Source organism: Lactuca saligna, chromosome 8 (assembly GCF_052625555.1).
Source record: "Lactuca saligna cultivar CGN05327 chromosome 8, ASM5262555v1, whole genome shotgun sequence".
Taxonomy (NCBI): Eukaryota; Viridiplantae; Streptophyta; class Magnoliopsida; order Asterales; family Asteraceae; genus Lactuca; species Lactuca saligna.
In genome coordinates this window covers 234,531,574-234,552,251 of record NC_136424.1, presented here as the reverse complement: position 1 = coordinate 234,552,251, position 20,678 = coordinate 234,531,574, and the positions used below count along the sequence as shown (strand labels likewise).

The 20,678-nt window shown below is 43.1% G+C and overlaps 1 protein-coding gene across 1 annotated transcript; it reads left to right on the top strand.

Moving 5' to 3' along the window:
- Positions 1–4,290: 4,290 nt before the first annotated feature.
- On the top strand, positions 4,291–18,771 carry LOC145010541 (uncharacterized). Its single transcript, XM_078969068.1, has 2 exons — positions 4,291–4,915; positions 17,282–18,771. The coding sequence occupies exons 1-2, from the start codon at positions 4,291–4,293 to the stop codon at positions 18,769–18,771; spliced, it is 2,115 nt and encodes a 704-aa protein (XP_078825194.1).
- Positions 18,772–20,678: the final 1,907 nt, after the last annotated feature.

Here is a 20,678-nt window from a genome sequence, read left to right as displayed (position 1 = left end):
GTTGCTCGATATATTGGGGGTCTACGGGTCCAAATCATGGACTCTGTAAATACGTTTGACCCGGTATCTATTTCTGAAGCCCACCAACGGGCGTTGGCTTTTGAGAAACAAAGTCGTCGGGTGGGCGGTTTGTCTTCAACTGGCAATATTGGAGGAAGTTTTGGGACGGGTGGTATGGTACCCCGTGTTGTGGCTAATCAACAAAGACCGACATCTAACAGTGTTGGACCAAATCCTAGGACAACTGTTAGTAGCATCTTGAAGTGTTTTAGTTGTGGGGAGACAGGTCACCGATAATCAGAGTGCAAGAAGGTTGGAAAACGTCATTTGTTTGCTTAGCATGATGACTGGCAAAATGATGATGCCGGTGAAAATTACGAAGATCCCCCTGTGTATGACGAAGAGCATCAATGCGAAGAGGAAGTTATGAATGGAGATGTGGGGGTAAATTTGGTGGTAAGGCGGTCTTGTTTTACACCAAAAGTTGTTGGTGATGATTGGCTGAAACACAACATCTTTCAGTCGATATGTACTATTTTGGGAAAGGTTTGTACTTTTGTTATTGATTCTGGAAGTTGTGATAACCTTATATCTGAAGAAGCAGTTCAAAAGTTGGCTTTGAAAACAGAAAATAGCCCTAAACCTTACAAGCTACAGTGGCTTAAGAAGGGTGGCGAGGTCACTGTATCTAAACGAGCCCTTGTTCAATTTTCTGTTGGTACCACGTATAAAGATGATGTGTGGTGTGATGTGGTTGCTATGGATGCTTGTCATTTGTTGTTGGGTAGACCTTGGGAGTATGATCGTAACATAGATCATAACGGGCGGACTAATACTTACAATTTCTTGTTTGGTGGTGTGAAGATAACATTGGTTCCCAATAAGCCAAAGGAGCCAGTTCCGAGACCTTCGGGTACTCTACTGACCCTTAATCAGTTTGAAGACGAGTTGGAGGCGGAAGGTGAAATTTTTGTATTGCTCGGGAAGGAAGTTGCTAAGGAGGTTGAAATTCCTGAGGCTATGGTTCCTCTGCTCAAGGAATTCGCTGATGTTTTCCCTAATGAATTACCTGATGGTTTGCCACCTTTACGTGACATCCAACATCATATTGATCTACAACCAGGAGCTCAGGTGCCTAATAGGCCACACTACAGAATGAGTCCCGGAGAGCATGAGGAGTTGCGACGACAGGTGGAGGACTTGATTTCAAAAGGTCATGTTCGGGAAAGCATGAGCCCGTGTGCTATTCCTGATTTGTTGACTCCTAAAAAGGATGGTACTTGGCGTATGTGTGTTGATAGTCGCGCCATCAATAAGATCACGGTGAGGTACATATTTCCAATTCCTCGACTTGATGACCTACTTGACCAGATTAGCGGTGCCTCTATCTTTACAAAACTGGACTTGAAGAGCGGGTACTATCAGATTCGACTTAGGACTGGGGATGAGTGGAAGACTGCCTTGAAGACTCGTGAAGGATTGTATGAGTGGTTGGTGATGCCTTTCGGTTTATCAAACGCTCCTAGTGCATTTATGCGTGTGATGAACCAGTTGTTCAGGCCCTTTATTGGTAAATTTGTAGTCGTTTATTTTAATGACATACTTATTTACAGTGCTACTTTTGGTGAGCATGTTAACCATGTGAGGCAGGTTTTGACCGTGCTTCGACGCGATAGTTTGTATGCAGCTATGAAGAAATGTGTGTTTACGGTTCCTAAAGTCTTGTTCTTGGGGTACGTTGTTTCTGGGGAAGGAATAAAGGTGGACGAGTCTAAAGTAGCAGATGTCAGACAATGGCCAAGTCCAACTACCATCACTGAAGTTCAAAGCTTTCATGGCCTTGCTTCATTCTATAGGAGGTTTATTCCAAACTTTAGTTCTATTATGGCACCGGTGACTGATTGTATGAAAGGGAAGACCTTTACTTGGTCCGAAGCAGCAGAATCAGCTTTCCAATTAGTAAAAGAGAAGCTTACTACATCACCGATTCTTGAATTGCCAGACTTTTCTCAAGTGTTTGAATTACACACGGATGCTTCCAAGGCTGGGATTAGAGCAGTTCTAAGTCAAGGAGGACTACCGGTTGCCTATTTTAGTAAGAAGTTGACGGGGCCAAAGCTGTGTTATAGCACTTATGATGTTGAGTTCTATGCATTGGTCCAAGCTGTGAAGCATTGGCGCCATTATCTATTTCATAAGGAATTTGTTTTGTTCACAGATCATGATTCATTAAGACATATTCGCAGTCAAGATAAGGTGTCACACAAACATGGGAGGTGGATGTCGTTCTTGGAAAAATTCACTTTCGTGGTGTAACACAAGTCTGGGATGTCAAATCGGGTGGCTGATACATTGAGTCGAAGGAGTAATTTGCTAGTTTTCATGAGGGTTGGTGTGCCGGGGATGGATGTCCTCATGGAGCAGCTAACGGTTGATCCTTATTTTTCTGTTGTTCTGCAGGGTATACAATCTGGACAGATGTCTGATTTTCTACTGCATGAAGGGTTCTTTTCAAAGGCAATCAATTGTGCATCCCTGATTCTAGTCTCCATCTTCAAATAATTAGGGAGTTGCATGGTGAAGGGCATGTCGGCCGAGATCGCACTTTACAGTTGGTACAATCATCTTATTTTTGGCCTATAATGCACAAGGAGGTGGATAGATATGTTAAACGATGTCGAATCTGTCAGGTGTCAAAGGGCACATCTACCAATGCAGGACTCTATATGCCTTTGCTTGTTCCATCACAACCTTGGGTAGACATCAGCATGGATTTTGTGTTGGGTTTACCACGTACTCAACGGGGAAATGATTCAATATTTGTGGTCGTTGATTGTTTTTCTAAGATGGTGCACTTTCTTCCTTGCAAAAAGACGATGAATGCAGTTAATGTGCCGAGTTATTCTTTCGAGACATCTACCGTTTGCATGGATTGCCGTCTTCTATTGTTTCAGATCGAGACACTAGGTTTTTGAGTCATTTTTGGCGCAACCTATGGAAAATGGTGAACACTCAGCTCAATTTTAGTAGTGCATATCATCCTCAAACGGATGGCCAAACAGAGGTTGTCAATCGATCCCTTGGTAATATTTTGGGGTGTTTAGTGGGTGATCATGTGAAGACCTGGGATCAAAAGCTTTGTCAAGCTGAGTTTGCTCATAATCATGCTATCAACCGAAGTACTGGATATAGTCCTTTCCAGGTAGTCTATTCTGTTCAGCCACGGGGACCACTTGATTTGATGTCACTGCCCGTTTCTAGGGTTGTTCCAAAGAAAGTGCAGGATTTTGTTGGAGGACTGCATGATGTTCATAAGGCTGTTCATGAGAACTTGGTCCGAGCTAACTCCAAGTACAAGCAAGATGCATATAAAAAACGCAGACAAGTTGATTTTGAAGTAGGTGACTTTTTTTGGGCTGTTTTGACTAAAGATCGTTTTTCGGTTGGTGAGTACAACAAGCTGTCAGCTAAGAAGATTGGACCGGTGGATATTGTGGAGAAGATTAATTCCAATGCTTACCGTCTACAGTTGCCAAGTCACATTCGTTGTTCCGATGTTTTCAATGTAAAGCATTTGCTTCCTTATTATGGGGATTCTTCTGATGATGACCATGGTGCACATTCGAGGTCGAATTTTGTCTACCCAGGAGGGGATGATGCGGGCCCTAGTGTGGCGGATCGGGCCCTTGCGTTCGTAGAGGCCCACGATCGTGTGACTAAAGGGGCTTCACGGAAATAGCCATAAGTTTGGCTACGAATCTCCGTTTCGGGCGTACGACCAGTCAAATCGAAGATTGGAGCAAGGAGCACGTCTAGATAAGTACCCAAAGGGGACTTACCTATTTTTGAGTCCAGAAATCACTTTCTAAATGGAGTTATGAAAATTTTTGTTATTTTTCCTTAATTTTTGGGTTTTGTTTTTGGGTTTGTATTTGGCCCATGGACTTTTAGGGTTTCATTTTAATTTCTGCTTCTTATTTAACTGTTTTTGATGTAATTTGGACGGTCGGTCATCAATTTTATGAACTTTCGATTTTCTCCCAAATTCTGTGTGTTAATCCAGATTTGAAGCCAATCCCACGGTATTCGTAGAATCAATGTGGTTTTGAAGAGATTGTCCTGGCTTTTCTTTTAGAATCAACAGGTTCATTCTTGTTTATCTTTGTGTTGTTTTTTGCGCTGCATCAGTTGGTGTCAGAGCCGAATTCCTGGTTCAAAATGCCTCCGAGGAGAAACAGGACGCCCGCTAATGCTCATGAGCAAGAACTAGAAGAACGTATTATGGCATGAATGGAGGAGGAGATGGATCAAATGATTGACCAAATGACTGATAGGATGGTCAAACTGATGAATCGAGGAGGGCAATGGTCTCGAACACATTCTCAAGTGGAAGATGGTGAATTTGGGAACCCGTTCGGCGGCAGTGACGGTTCATATTCTGTAGACGATCTAGAAAGGCGGCCAGGGCATGACCATAGAGGTGACAATAGGCGTTGGGAGGCCGGAATAAGAATTGATATCCCGGAATTCGACGGGGTCAGTGTGAATCCGGAGGGGTTCATTGACTGGTTGGCTATTGTCGAGGAAGTTTTTGAGTTCAAAGAAGTCCCTGAAAACAAAAGAGTGTCACTGATTGCTACCAGGCTACGTGGTAGGGCATCTGCATGGTGGCAACAACTGAAACTGACACGAGACAGGCTTGGAAAGTCAAAGGTCGTGACTTGGAGGAAGATGAAGAAGTGTTTACGATCCAACTTCCTACCCCATAATTTTCAAAGGTTGATGTACCAACGGTTGCAAAATCTGAAGCAGGGTGCCAAATCAGTTGATGATTACACAACTGAGTTCTACCAATTGATTGCCCGAAACGATATCCAGGAGACGGAGGAACAACTCGTTGCTCGATATATTGGGGGTCTACGAGTCCAAATCATGGACTCTGTTGTCACAACTATAAATTTTGAGCCATGTAATCTATGCATTCAAGTACAGGTGAATCAAAAACTTCAATCAAATACAAGATACAAGTACTATAAGTAGTCATCAAACAATTGGAGACCCTAGAAGTTCTTGTTAAGTCCATTTAGGACTAGGACTTCCTTATTGGATCCAAATGGACCAATGAATTTCCAAATTGGACTATCATGGGTTTAGGACCCTAATTGGGTTCTAATTGGACCCACATTCGTTTATTGCAATATTTTGGGCTAGGTAGAACCTAGAATGAAATAAAACACAAGTTTTGATCCATAATTTAACCTAACCTAGCTTAATAAAGCATAAAAATCACAATTTTATTTTATAAGGCCAATAAATACCCTAAACTACCTCTAATGTTGGGCTTAGGGGCAAAGAGCCCAATTTTTCCTTCTTCTCTCCCCATTCTCGGCCCAATGCATGAGCCCAAGAGGAAAGGAAGCATGTTGACTTGTGAGTGACACCTCACTATTATCTAATGGATTTCTAGGCACATATCACATACCTCCATGCATGTATCACTTCAAATACCACTTCCTCTCTTCTCTCTTCCCACTCTCGGCCGAATCCCCTCTCACACACACCAAAAATATCTCAAATTCTCTCTAGAACACTCAAGAACTCTCCTTCCTCCCCTCTCCAAAAATCTCGAAAATTAGGGACTTTCCAAGAGGATTTTGCAAGTAAATCATCATCTAAGGTAAGATTATGCATAGATCTATGGTTTAAATTCTTTTGTTATCAAAATCCTTTCCTAATCTATGCAAAAATCGTGATCTTGCACCCTAGAACCATCTCAAAACTCGAGATCTTCATCAAAGGGAGCCAAGGCCAAAAACACTTCATTTTTCCTTCCATTTTCCTTGCAAAACCGAATCAACACCCCAAGGTGAGCTTCATACCCCCTATTTTCTGTTTTTATGAGTTTTGTGGGGCGGGGGGGGGGGGGGGGGGGGGGGGAATACAAGTGAAAGTGTAGATCTATATGTGTTTGTATGCCTTGTATGATTTCCATGCTTATATGTATGCTTTTATGTGTTTTTATGTTGGATCTAGCCTCAAAACTCATCAAAACCAAGATATAACTTGTGCTACATGATTTTAACTTCAAATATATTTCTAAACACAAAGTGCTTCAAGAAAAATTGGCTAAGTAGTTTAGCAATAATTTCTTTGGGTTAAAAACACAAATTTTGGGCCTAAAATGTGAAAAATGCAAAAATAAGGGCCCAAATCGACATGTCACAGATTCTGATGGATGAAGTGTGCCAAAACAGTTTTCATAAATAAATTTCTGGAAATATACTCATTTAGGGGACTAAAAACATAAATTTTAAGCTTAATGGGTTAAAAATGTAACTTTCGGCCCAATAAGGCCCATTATGCGAATTTTTCTGTTTTGGAGGGCCAAAACTGTAACTTTCTGTAAAACAGTGGACTATAAGTGTTCCAACTCCTTTTCAAAGGTTTAAAATGCTTTTTAAATTTAAAAAGGACCAAAGTTGCAAAAATTTTCCAAATTGGGCCAAAATTGTAAAAATTGCGAAAAGAAGGGGTTAAAACCGTGAAAACTGCATTTTCAAGGACTTAAACTGTTTTTATGAAAAATATGTTAAAAAATATTAATTTCAATAATTTTTGGTGTTAAAATGTCAAGAAAAATAGTTTAAGGACTAAACCGGGAAGTATTTAATATAAGGGGTTGAAAATGTAAATTTTACAAATGATGAGGGGCTGAAAACAGGAATATTTCAAGGCTAGTTCAATATACCCAATTTGATCAAATGATGGCACCACGACTATCAACGGAATACAATACATTACAATACCAAAAGTCGTTGTTAAACGAATTGGCTAGGTCTCGAGCCAATACAAATCTACAATTACTAACACTACGACACTACAATTCATACAAGTAACGTTTGGTTATACATACACATGCGAGTGTGCACAGACGTCTATGCACCATCTTTGGGCCCCACAAGTGTAAAATCTTGTTCGTTGAGCCTAGCTAGCCCAATGACCTGATCTTAAGGCCCGAAGACATTTTTTTACGGAGTGTTGGGTTTTACCGATCCGACACAACGTAAATGGACTTTCAATGGCTTGTATACCACCGGTCCCCAAGGGTCCTTTGGTCTTGCTAGTAAGGTCTACATTTCATGCGAGGCGGGTCTGGGACCCCTCGTACATTTTATCCCCAACCGGCTAATGGAGTTACCGGGGTCTTCGTGACCTCTTTCTCTTCGGATGTGGGACTTCACCTAGTCAGGGCGATTGGATAACGCGATTAGTATTGACGACGCCTTCGGAGTCGTTAGTATAACTATAAACTGGGCGTTTGTGTAATGCGGGTTTGTAGTAAATAATCCTGCTCGAAAACCTTCCAATGTCGCCTGGGACTGACACTATACGCTATGCAATGGTTTCAATGTAACATCACGTAATTCAAGGAACTAGGAGAACATCGGGTTTTCCTAGGGTTTTCAATACTTACAAATTTGAAATGCATACATTCTAAACGAACATTTTTTTTACAAGTATAGAAACAAACAAGCATACCTATGGATCTTCACAAACGTTTTCGGAAACTTATCTTTTCAGAAAATATCGGATTTTCTGGTGGTTCTTCAAACAATACAAACATTCGATTTCAAACACTACTTATGAACTCACCAACATTTCATATGTTGACGTTTTTCAAAATACTTGTATTCTCAGGGAGCCAGTGAATCAAGGGAAATCATATCCAGTGACGGTTGCGGTTTATTTTTGTATGAATTAAACAACTTAATTTTTGGGGAATGTAATGTTTAAACAATGTATGTTATGTAAACACTACTGGTTGTACTATGTTGATGAATGGTGACGAATGTTGTTATGTTTCATATATATTCGATGTTATGGTATTCAATTGAGTCACGACAGCCCCCGGACGTTTCCGCCGTCTGGTTCGGGGGTGTGACAGGTTGGTATCAGAGCTTTGTTTATAGTGAACTAGCATGTCGAGCCATACATTGATATGCAACTATAAACCAAAAAGAGGGACTAACATAACTCTGAACAACACAAGTAAATAAAACACACTTGCTTGCATTAGGGATAAGAACCTAACGCTGAAACAAACACAATAATACTGGTATCTCGGTTAATTCGGGACTCTTCTTAGGGATACCAAGGAGTGAATGTAGCCTGATCAACTACGTTCTCTCCAAGGTAAAACTAACACACGTCTTGATGAGATCGGAATAGCCAGGGAACCAAAAACTATACCCTTATCACCCAAAAAGAGAATGTTGCTTAGTATGTATGATGGATATAGCATCCTAGGATAATGTAGTATATTCACGAACTCGCGCAGACAGCATGGCTGGTTTTCATCACCCGGGAGACCCCTACTTCCCTAATCAGGGAAACAACGGGTGGCTAGAGGAGTCCGAGGAGGAACCTGAGGAGGAGCCTGAGGAGGAACCTGAGGAAGAGCCTGAAGAGGAACCCGAGGAGGACCCCGAGGAGGAACCTGACGGGGAACCGGAGGCAGAAGCCGAAGGCGAGCCTGTCGAACCCGAAGAAGATGAAGAGCATTTCGAAGAGGAGCTCGATGATAGCGACGGGGGTGATTCGGATGCGGAGTCCGAAGTCATCAACCCCCCTTACCCAATCCGGGTGCCTGCATATCGAGTGGGCCCCACTGGCCCTACACCTCCCTGGGGTATGGACCTCTGGAGATGGAGCAGACAGCAGGGACAGCGACCCCCGTATGGCATGTCACGCGAGTTCTTTGACCTGAGAGATGGAGGACCGGCCGACCGAGCCCTTCCAGTCATGGTAAAACGGTTACGGAATACGGGCGATCTTGCCCAGGACACTGCGGATCAGGTACACCAATTGAGGACTAGGGTCGAGCGTGCGGAGCAGGAGACGCGTGACGTCCTTCGAGAGTTTCACATGAGACAGGTTCGGTGGGAGTCTCGACTCCGGGACGCGGAACGCTTGGTTGCTCGTCTTCAGGGAGCATCCACATCTTCGGCACCACCTCCTGACGCAGCTCATCGCGGTTAGGAATAGACTTATTATAGTAGGTTATTAGGAACTATGTTATGTACTCCGGCTCTATGTTTAAGTGACTACACTACTCATGGAGCCGTTATACTGTCAGATTAGCATTATCTATGTATGCTCCTACGAGCAAATTTTCTTGTACTAAATGCGGATAATATTAATGAACTTTTGCGTGTTTTGCTAAATTATTCTTAGTTGCTATGTGTTGAGACATTATGATTGCATGCTTGATGATAGTAATGTTTAGGTTCGTACCATACACCTAGTTAGTAGAGTCGCCACCTCACGGAAACCACGAACACTCAACATCTTTCCGTTTCATGACAGAAAGATGCCTCGCCCAACTACTCGCGGAAACCCAGGACCAACCCCGCCCGAAGCTGACTCCACTGCTTTCCAGGCAGCCGTGTCGGCTGCAGTCACAGCAGCGATGGCACAACTTCACCGAGGAAACAACGGAGGAGGTAACGGGCAAGGATCTGGAAGTTCGAACAACGGGGCGAACCAAGGACACACTAAAACGTGCACCTACAAGGATTTTGCGAACGCTAAACCCCGAACTTTCAACGGTACCGGAGGAGTGATCGCCCTAAAGCGATGGATCGAGAAGGTAGAGTCGGTATTCGAGATATGCGAGTGCCCCGAGCAGATGAAAGTGAAGTTCGCGGCCTGCACTTTGGTGGACCAAGCACTCACTTGGTGGAATGGTCATGTGGAAGCCATGACACTCCCGGTCGCCAACTCTATTCCCTGGGCAGAGATGAAAGAGATGTTGACGACTGAGTACTGCCCCCGAGGCGAAATACAGAAGATGGAGCAGGAACTATGGAATCTCACGGTGCAGAATGGGAACATCGATGCTTACATATCGAGATTCAGCGAACTATCTCTGTTGTGCCCGGGTATGATCACTTCAGAGGAGAAGAAGATTGAACGATTCATTTGGGGACTGACATCCCCCATTCAAGGAAATGTGATAGCTGCGAACCCTGAAACTTTTGACAGTGCGAAGAGATTGGCAAAGAGGTTATATGATCATAACCACAAAAAGGGCGAGAAACCGGTAGAGGCTGAGAAGAAAAAGGAGGGTGATGGTAAGAAAGGATGGAACAACAAGAGAAAGGGGCTTCAGGGCCCCGAGGCCTCTAAAAAGCAGCAAACAGTGGCAGTTAACGCTGTCACTGCACTGGTTCCAGCCACACCACATGCTCCAGCCTCAGCTGCTTCAAACACTTCAAGACCCTATTCCGGTACTCATCCCAAATGCAACAAGTGCGGTTTCCATCACCAAGGAGAATGTAGGGAGTTCCATTGCACCAGTTGCAACCGAAGGGGACACACTTCAAAGTTCTGCAGGACTTATCCTTCTCAGAACCAGAATCAGGGAAACAACCAGAACAACAACAACCCTCGCAATAACAACAACACCAATGCCGGCGGCAGCAACGCAGGGCCTAGCCACACCTGTTTCGGGTGTGGAAGGACGGGACATTTCCGTCGAGACTGCCCTAACAACAACAACAACTCAGGAAACAGAGGAGCAGGAAGAATGCTGACTATGGGTCAGAGGGATGCAGTTCAGGACCCCGCAGTTGTGACCGGTACGTTCCTCCTAAACCACACTTATGCATGCATCTTATTTGATACCGGAGCGGAGCGAAGTTTCGTAAGCGAGAAGTTTAAACATTTATTAAAACAACAACCCCAAAAGCTGAATGAAACCTATACGGTGGAAATGGCCAATGGGAAGACCGAATCCACTAGAGAAATCTACACTGGATGTACCCTAACCCTTAACCAACACGTCTTACGAATAGATCTGATGCCAGTGTCAATTAGGAGTTTCGATGTGATTATCGGCATGGATTGGTTAAGCCCCCACCATGCTGAGGTTTTGTGCCACGAGAAGGCCGTCAGCCTTCGTCTCCCGAATCACGAAACCCTAGTAATTTACGGAGACAAGCCTAGCATGAATCTTCGTCTTATCTCGTGCATCAAGGCACAAAAACATCTGCGAAAGAACAACTTAGCGTTCTTGGCCCACATAGTGGACAAGACCAAAGAAGAAATTAACATCCAAGACATTCCGGTAGCGTGTGAATTCCCGGACGTGTTTCCTGAAGATCTCCCAGGAGTACCCCCAGAGAGACAGGTTGAGTTCCGAATCGACCTCGTCCCAGGAGCAACTCCTCTCGCTAAATCACCATATCGATTGGCACCTGCTGAAATGCAGGAATTGTCCAGCCAACTCAGTGAGCTTCTGGACAAGGGATTTATCCGACCTAGCTACTCGCCATGGGGAGCTCTGGTGCTCTTTGTCAAGAAGAAGGACGGATCTTTCAGAATGTGCATCGATTACAGAGAGTTGAATAAACTCACTGTTAAAAACCGCTACCCACTCCCTCGGATCGATGATCTATTCGACCAGCTCCAAGGAGCTAGCTATTTTTCTAAAATTGATCTACGATCCGGATACCATCAACTCAAGGTCCGAGAAGAAGATATCCCTAAAACCGCTTTCCGAACCCGCTATGGACATTATGAATTCGTCGTAATGCCCTTCGGTCTAACAAATGCACCCGCCGCATTTATGGACCTAATGAACCGAATCTGTCGACCGTTCTTGGACAACTTCGTCATTGTGTTTATCGATGACATCCTCGTCTATTCTCGAAGCGAAGAGGAGCATGGCCAACATCTCCGACAAGTCCTAGAGACGCTGCGATCGGAAAGGCTTTACGCCAAACTCTCTAAGTGTGAGTTTTGGCTATGGAGCGTGAACTTTCTCGGTCACGTAGTTAGCCAAGATGGAATTCATGTGGATCCCTCTAAGGTCAAAGCTGTGGAAGGATGGGCAACTCCGACTACGCCCACAGAAATTCGTCAGTTCTTAGGCCTAGCAGGCTACTATAGGAGATTCATCCAAAACTTCTCTAAAATCGCCAAGCCACTTACCTTGCTTACGCAAAAGAGTGTGCCATTCAAGTGGACAGACCGACAAGAGATTGCGTTTCGAGCCTTGAAGCAAGCTCTTTGTAGCGCTCCTGTACTATCTCTACCCGAAGGGACGGAAGATTTTGTAGTTTACTGTGACGCGTCAAATCAAGGTTTAGGTTGCGTCCTCATGCAACGTGGAAGAGTGATAGCATATGCGTCCCATCAACTAAAGACGCACAAAGTAAATTACACAACCCATGACCTAGAACTGGGAGCCGTGGTCTTCGCCCTAAAAATTTGGAGGCACTACCTGTACGGTACAAAGTGCACCATCTTCACAGACCACAAGAGCCTCCAGCACATCTTGAATCAGAAGGAGCTGAACATGAGACAACGAAGATGGGTGGAGTTGTTAAACGACTACGAATGCGAGATCAAGTACCATCCAGGCAAGGCCAACGTGGTAGCTGACGCATTAAGTCGGAAGGAGTACACAAATCGCCGTACGAAAACGCACTCGATAACCATTCAGTCTCATCTGACCGCTCAAATTGCATCAGTCCAGGCAGAGGCTATGAAAACGGAAAATAGAACTAGCGAGGCATTACGCGGAATGGAGAAGAACCTGGAAGTCAAAGAGAATGGGGTATACTACTTCATGAACCGTATTTGGGTTCCAAAGATCGGAGGATTCAGGGAGATCGTTATGAAGGAAGCCCACAAGACACGATACTCCATTCATCCTGGTTCGGACAAGATGTATTTGGACATTAAGCAGCACTATTGGTGGCCTAACATGAAGGCGGAAATCGCAACTTATGTTAGTAAGTGCCTTACGTGTGCCAAGGTAAAAGTGGAATACCAGAAACCTTCCGGATTGTTACAGCAACCGGCAATCCCTGAGTGGAAATGGGAGGGGATTTCTATGGACTTCGTGACCAAGCTGCCCAAGACGCCGGACGGTTTGGACACCATATGGGTAATCATCGATCGACTGACGAAATCTGCCCATTTCCTGCCCATCAAAGAGTCCTACAAGATGGAGAGGCTGACGCGTTTATACCTACGAGAGATTGTAAGACTTCATGGAGTGCCAAAATCTATCATCTCAGATAGGGACAGTAGGTTCACGTCACGCTTTTGGCAGTCGCTCCACAAGGCAATGGGAACTCATCTTGATATGAGCACAGCGTATCACCCACAAACGGACGGTCAAAGCGAACGAACCATTCAGACGCTTGAAGACATGCTTCGTGCATGTGTGATAGACTTCGGAAAGTCTTGGGATACCCACCTACCGTTGATCGAGTTTTCATATAACAATAGTTATCATTCGAGCATTAAGGTGGCCCCTTTCGAAGCACTGTACGGGCGTAAATGTAGATCACCGTTATGTTGGGCTGAAGTAGGTGACACCCAGCTAGCAAGAACACATGCGTCAAACAGGGCATTAACGGGACCGGAAATCATTCGCGAGACCACAGAAAAGATTGTCCAGATCAAAGCTCGATTACAGGCATCGCGTGACCGGCAAAAGAGCTACACTGATAAACGGCGAAAGCCCTTAGAATTCCAGGTCGGTGATCGAGTAATGTTGAAGGTCTCACCCTGGAAAGGGGTTATACGTTTCGGAAAACGGGGAAAGCTGAACCCGCGATACGTTGGACCTTTCGAAATCGTCGCCCGAATAGGTCCAGTAGCATACAGACTACAACTACCCGCAGAGCTAAACGGTGTACACCCCGTGTTTCATGTTTCTAATCTGAAAAAGTGCCTATCAGATGAAACCCTTGTCATTCCTCTTGACGAAATCAAAATCAATGAGAATCTCCTGTTCGTCGAAGAACCAATCGAGATTATAGACAGGGAGGTGAAGCGTACTAAGCAGAGTCGCATCCCGATCGTGAAGGTACGGTGGAACGCAAAGCGTGGGCCAGAATTCACGTGGGAACGCGAAGATCAAATGAAGCAAAAGTACCCTCACCTATTCTAGTTTTCTCAAATCTAGCTTTCAAACAGAATTTCAGGACGAAATTCCCTCTAACGGGGGGATGATGTCACAACTATAAATTTTGAGCCATGTAATCTATGCATTCAAGTACAGGTGAATCAAAAACTTCAATCAAATACAAGATACAAGTACTATAAGTAGTCATCAAACAATTGGAGACCCTAGAAATTCTTGTTAAGTCCATTTAGGACTAGGACTTCCTTATTGGATCCAAATGGACCAATGAATTTCCAAATTGGACTATCATGGGTTTAGGACCCTAATTGGGTTCTAATTGGACCCACATTCGTTTATTGCAATATTTTGGGCTAGGTAGAACCTAGAATGAAATAAAACACAAGTTTTGATCCATAATTTAACCTAACCTAGCTTAATAAAGCATAAAAATCACAATTTTATTTTATAAGGCCAATAAATACCCTAAACTACCTCTAATGTTGGGCTTAGGGGCAAAGAGCCCAATTTTTCCTTCTTCTCTCCCCATTCTCGGCCCAATGCATGAGCCCAAGAGGAAAGGAAGCATGTTGACTTGTGAGTGACACCTCACTATTATCTAATGGATTTCTAGGCACATATCACATACCTCCATGCATGTATCACTTCAAATATCACTTCCTCTCTTCTCTCTTCCCACTCTCGGCCGAATCCCCTCTCACACACACCAAAAATATCTCAAATTCTCTCTAGAACACTCAAGAACTCTCCTTCCTCCCCTCTCCAAAAATCTCGAAAATTAGGGACTTTCCAAGAGGATTTTGCAAGTAAATCATCATCTAAGGTAAGATTATGCATAGATCTATGGTTTAAATTCTTTTGTTATCAAAATCCTTTCCTAATCTATGCAAAAATCGTGATCTTGCACCCTAGAACCATCTCAAAACTCGAGATCTTCATCAAAGGGAGCCAAGGCCAAAAACACTTCATTTTTCCTTCCATTTTCCTTGCAAAACCGAATCAACACCCCAAGGTGAGCTTCATACCCCCTATTTTCTGTTTTTATGAGTTTTGTGGGGCGGGGGGGGGGGGGGAATACAAGTGAAAGTGTAGATCTATATGTGTTTGTATGCCTTGTATGATTTCCATGCTTATATGTATGCTTTTATGTGTTTTTATGTTGGATCTAGCCTCAAAACTCATCAAAACCGAGATATAACTTGTGCTACATGATTTTAACTTCAAATATATTTCTAAACACAAAGTGCTTCAAGAAAAATTGGCTAAGTAGTTTAGCAATAATTTCTTTGGGTTAAAAACACAAATTTTGGGCCTAAAATGTGAAAAATGCAAAAATAAGGGCCCAAATCGACATGTCACAGATTCTGATGGATGAAGTGTGCCAAAACAGTTTTCATAAATAAATTTCTGGAAATATACTCATTTAGGGGACTAAAAACATAAATTTTAAGCTTAATGGGTTAAAAATGTAACTTTCGGCCCAATAAGGCCCATTATGCGAATTTTTCTGTTTTGGAGGGCCAAAACTGTAACTTTCTGTAAAACAGTGGACTATAAGTGTTCCAACTCCTTTTCAAAGGTTTAAAATGCTTTTTAAATTTAAAAAGGACCAAAGTTGCAAAAATTTTCCAAATTGGGCCAAAATTGTAAAAATTGCGAAAAGAAGGGGTTAAAACCGTGAAAACTGCATTTTCAAGGACTTAAACTGTTTTTATGAAAAATATGTTGAAAAATATTAATTTCAATAATTTTTGGTGTTAAAATGTCAAGAAAAATAGTTTAAGGACTAAACCGGGAAGTATTTAATATAAGGGGTTGAAAATGTAAATTTTACAAATGATGAGGGGCTGAAAACAGGAATATTTCAAGGCTAGTTCAATATACCCAATTTGATCAAATGATGGCACCACGACTATCAACGGAATACAATACATTACAATACCAAAAGTCGTTGTTAAACGAATTGGCTCGGTCTCGAGCCAATAGAAATCTACAATTACTAACACTACGACACTACAATTCATACAAGTAACGTTTGGTTATACATACACATGCGAGTGTGCACAGACGTCTATGCACCATCTTTGGGCCCCACAAGTGTAAAATCTTGTTCGTTGAGCCTAGCTAGCCCAATGACCTGATCTTAAGGCCCGAAGACATTTTTTTACGGAGTGTTGGGTTTTACCGATCCGACACAACGTAAATGGACTTTCAATGGCTTGTATACCACCGGTCCCCAAGGGTCCTTTGGTCTTGCTAGTAAGGTCTACATTTCATGCGAGGCGGGTCTGGCACCCCTCGTACATTTTATCCCCAACCGGCTAATGGAGTTACCGGGGTCTTCGTGACCTCTTTCTCTTCGGATGTGGGACTTCACCTAGTCAGGGCGATTGGATAACGCGATTAGTATTGACGACGCCTTCGGAGTCGTTAGTATAACTATAAACTGGGCGTTTGTGTAACGCGGGTTTGTAGTAAATAATCCTGCTCGAAAACCTTCCAACGTCGCCTGGGACTGACACTATACGCTATGCAATGGTTTCAATGTAACATCACGTAATTCAAGGAACTAGGAGAACATCGGGTTTTCCTAGGGTTTTCAATACTTACAAATTTGAAATGCATACATTCTAAACGAACATTTTTTTTACAAGTATAGAAACAAACAAGCATACCTATGGATCTTCACAAACGTTTTCGGAAACTTATCTTTTCAGAAAATATCGGATTTTCTGGTGGTTCTTCAAACAATACAAACATTCGATTTCAAACACTACTTATGAACTCACCAACATTTCATATGTTGATGTTTTTCAAAATACTTGTATTCTCAGGGAGCCAGTGAATCAAGGGAAATCATATCCAGTGACGGTTGCGGTTTATTTTTGTATGAATTAAACAACTTAATTTTTGGGGAATGTAATGTTTAAACAATGTATGTTATGTAAACACTACTGGTTGTACTATGTTGATGAATGGTGACGAATGTTGTTATGTTTCATATATATTCGATGTTATGGTATTCAATTGAGTCACGACAGCCCCCGGACGTTTCCGCCGTCTGGTTCGGGGGTGTGACATCTGTAAATATGTTCGACCCGGTATCTATTTCTGAAGCCCACCAACGGGCGTTGGCTTTTGAGAAACAAAGTCGTCGGGTGGGCGGTTCGTCTTCAACTGGAAATATTGGAGGAAGTTCCGGGACGGGTGGTTTGGTACCCCGTGTTGTGGCTAATCAACAAGGACCGACATCTAACAGTGTTGGACCAAATCCTAGGACAACTGTTAGTAGCATCTTGAAGTGTTTTAGTTGTGGGGAGACAGGTCACCGATAATCAGAGTGCAAGAAGGTTGGAAAACGTCATTTGTTTGCTGAGCATGATGACTGGCAAAATGATGATGCCGGTGAATATTACGAAGATCCCCCTGTGTATGACGAAGAGCATCAATGCGAAGAGGAAGTTATGACTGGAGTTGTGGAGGTAAATTTGGTGGTAAGGCGGTCTTGTTTTACACCAAAAGTTGTTGGTGATGATTGGCTCAAACACAACATCTTTCAGTCGACATGTACTATTTTGGGAAAGGTTTGTACTTTTGTTATTGATTCTGGAAGTTGTGATAACCTTATATCTGAAGAAGCAGTTCAAAAGTTGGCTATGAAAACAGAAAATTGCCCTAAACCTTACAAGCTACAGTGGCTTAAGAAGGGTGGCGAGGTCACTGTATCTAAACGAGCCCTTGTTCAATTTTCTGTTGGTACCACGTATAAAGATGATGTGTGGTGTGATGTGGTTGCTATGGATGCTTGTCATTTGTTGTTGGGTAGACCTTGGGAGTATGATCGTAACATAGATCATAACGGGCGGACTAATACTTACAGTTTCTTGTTTGGTGGTGTGAAGATAACATTGGTTCCCAATAAGCCAAAGGAGCCAGTTCCGAGACCTTCGGGTACTCTACTGACCCTTAATCAGTTTGAAGACGAGTTGGAGGCGGAAGGTGAAATTTTTGTATTGCTCGGGAAGGAAGTTGCTAAGGAGGTTGAAATTCCTGAGGCTATGGTTCCTCTGCTCAAGGAATTCGCTGATGTTTTCCCTAATGAATTACCTGATGGTTTGCCACCTTTACATGACATCCAACATCATATTGATCTACAACTAGGAGCTCAGTTGCCTAATAGGCCACACTACAGAATCAGTCCCGGAGAGCATGAGGAGTTGCGACGACAGGTGGAGGACTTGATTTCAAAAGGTCATGTTCGGGAGAGCATGAGCCCGTGTGCTGTTCCTGCTTTGTTGACTTATAAAAAGGATGGTACTTGGCGTATGTGTGTTGATAGTCGCGCCATCAATAAGATCACAGTGAGGTACAGATTTCCAATTCCTCTACTTGATGACCTACTTGACCAGATTAGCGGTGCCTCTATCTTTACGAAACTGGACTTGAAGAGCGGGTACTATCAGATTCGACTTAGGCCTGGGGATGAGTGGAAGACTGCCTTCAAGACTCGTGAAAGATTGTATGAGTGGTTGGTGATGCCTTTCGGTTTATCAAACGCTCCTAGTACATTTACCCGTGTGATAAACCAGTTGTTCAGGCCCTTTATTGGTAAATTTGTAGTTGTTTATTTTGATGACATACTTATTTACAGTGCTACTTTTGGTGAGCATGTCAACCATGTGAGGCAGGTTTTGACCGTGCTTCGATGCGATAGTTTGTATGCAGCTATGAAGAAATGTGTGTTTATGGTTCCTAAAGTCTTGTTCTTGGGGTACGTTGTTTCTGAGGAAGGAATACAGGTGGACGAGTCTAAAGTAGCAGCTGTCTGACAATGGCCAAGTCCAACTACCATCACTGAAGTTCGAAGCTTTCATGGCCTTGCTTCATTCTATAGGAGGTTTATTCCAAACTTTAGTTCTATTATGGCACCGGTGACTGATTGTATGAAAGGGAAGACCTTTACTTGGTCCGAAGCAGCAGAATCAGCTTTCCAATTAGTAAAAGAGAAGCTTACTACATCACCGATTCTTGTATTGGCAGACTTTTCTCAAGTGTTTGAATTACAAACGGATGCTTCCAAGGTTGGGATTGGAGCAGTTCTAAGTCAAGGAGGACGACCGGTTGCCTATTTTAGTGAGAAGTTGACGGGGCCAAAGCTGCGTTATAGCACTTATGATGTTGAGTTCTATGCAGTGGTCCAAGCGGTGAAGCATTGGCGCCATTATCTATTTCATAAGGAATTTGTTTTGTTCACAGATCATGATTCATTAAGACATATTCGCAGTCAAGATAAGGTGTCACACAAACATGCGAGGTGGATGTCATTCTTGGAAAAATGCACTTTCGTGGTGTAACACAAGTCTGGGATGTCAAATCGGGTGGCTGATGCATTGAGTCGAAGGAGTAATTTGCTAGTTTCCATGAGGGTTGGTGTGCCGGGGATGGATGTCCTCATGGAGCAGCTAACGGTTGATCCTTATTTTTCTGTTGTTCTGCAGGGTATACAATCTGGACAGATGTCTGATTTTCTACTGCATGAAGGGTTTCTTTTCAAAGGCAATCAATTGGGCATCCCTGATTCTAGTCTCCGCCTTCAAATAATTAGGGAGCTGCATGGTGAAGGGCATGTCGGCCGAGATCGCACTTTACAGTTGGTACAATCATCTTATTTTTGGCCTACAATGCACAAGGAGGTGGATAGATATGTTAAACGATGTCGAATCTGTCAGGTGTCAAAGGGCACATCTACCAATGCAGGACTCTATATGCCTTTGCCTGTTCCATCACAACCTTAGGTAGACATCAACATGGATTTTGTGTTGGGTTTACCACGTACTCAACAGGGAAATGATTCAATATTTGTGGTTGTTGATCATTTTTCTAAGATGGTGCACTTTCTTCCTTGCAAAAAGACGATGGATGCAGTTAATGTGGCCCAGTTATTCTTTCGAGACGTCTACCGTTTGCATGGATTGCCGTCTTCTATTGTTTCAGATCGAGACACTAGGTTTTTGAGTCATTTTTGGCACAGCCTATGGAAAATGGTGAACACTAAGCTCAATTTTAGTAGTGCATATCATCCTCAAACGGATGGCCAAACAGAGGTTGTCAATCGATCCCTTGGTAATATTTTGCGGTGTTTAGTGGGTGATCATGTGAAGACCTAGGATCAAAAGCTTTATCAAGCTGAGTTTGCTCATAATCATGCTATCAACCGAAGTACTAGATATAGTCCAATCCAGGTAGTCTATTCTGTTCAGCCACGGGGACCACTTGATTTGATGTCACTGCCCGTTTCTAGGGTTGTTCCAAAGAAAGTGCAGGATTTTGTTGGAGGACTGCATGATGTTCATAGGCTGTTCATGACAACTTGGTCCGAGCTAACTCCCAGTACAAGCAAGATACAGATAAAAAATGCAGACAAGTTGATTTTGAAGTATGTGACTTTATTTGGGCTGTTTTGACTAAAGATCGTTTTTCGGTTGGTGAGTACAAAAAGCTGTCAGCTAAGAAGATTGGACCGGTGGAGATTGTAGAGAAGATTAATTTCAATGCTTACTGTCTACAGTTGCCAAGTCACATTCGTTGTTCCGATGTTTTCAATGTAAAGAATTTGCTTCCTTATTATGGGGATTCTTCTGATGATGACCATGGTGCACATTCGAGGTCGAATTTTGTCTACCCAGGAGGGGATGATGCGGGCCCTAGTGTGGAGGATCGGGCCCTTGCGTTCGTA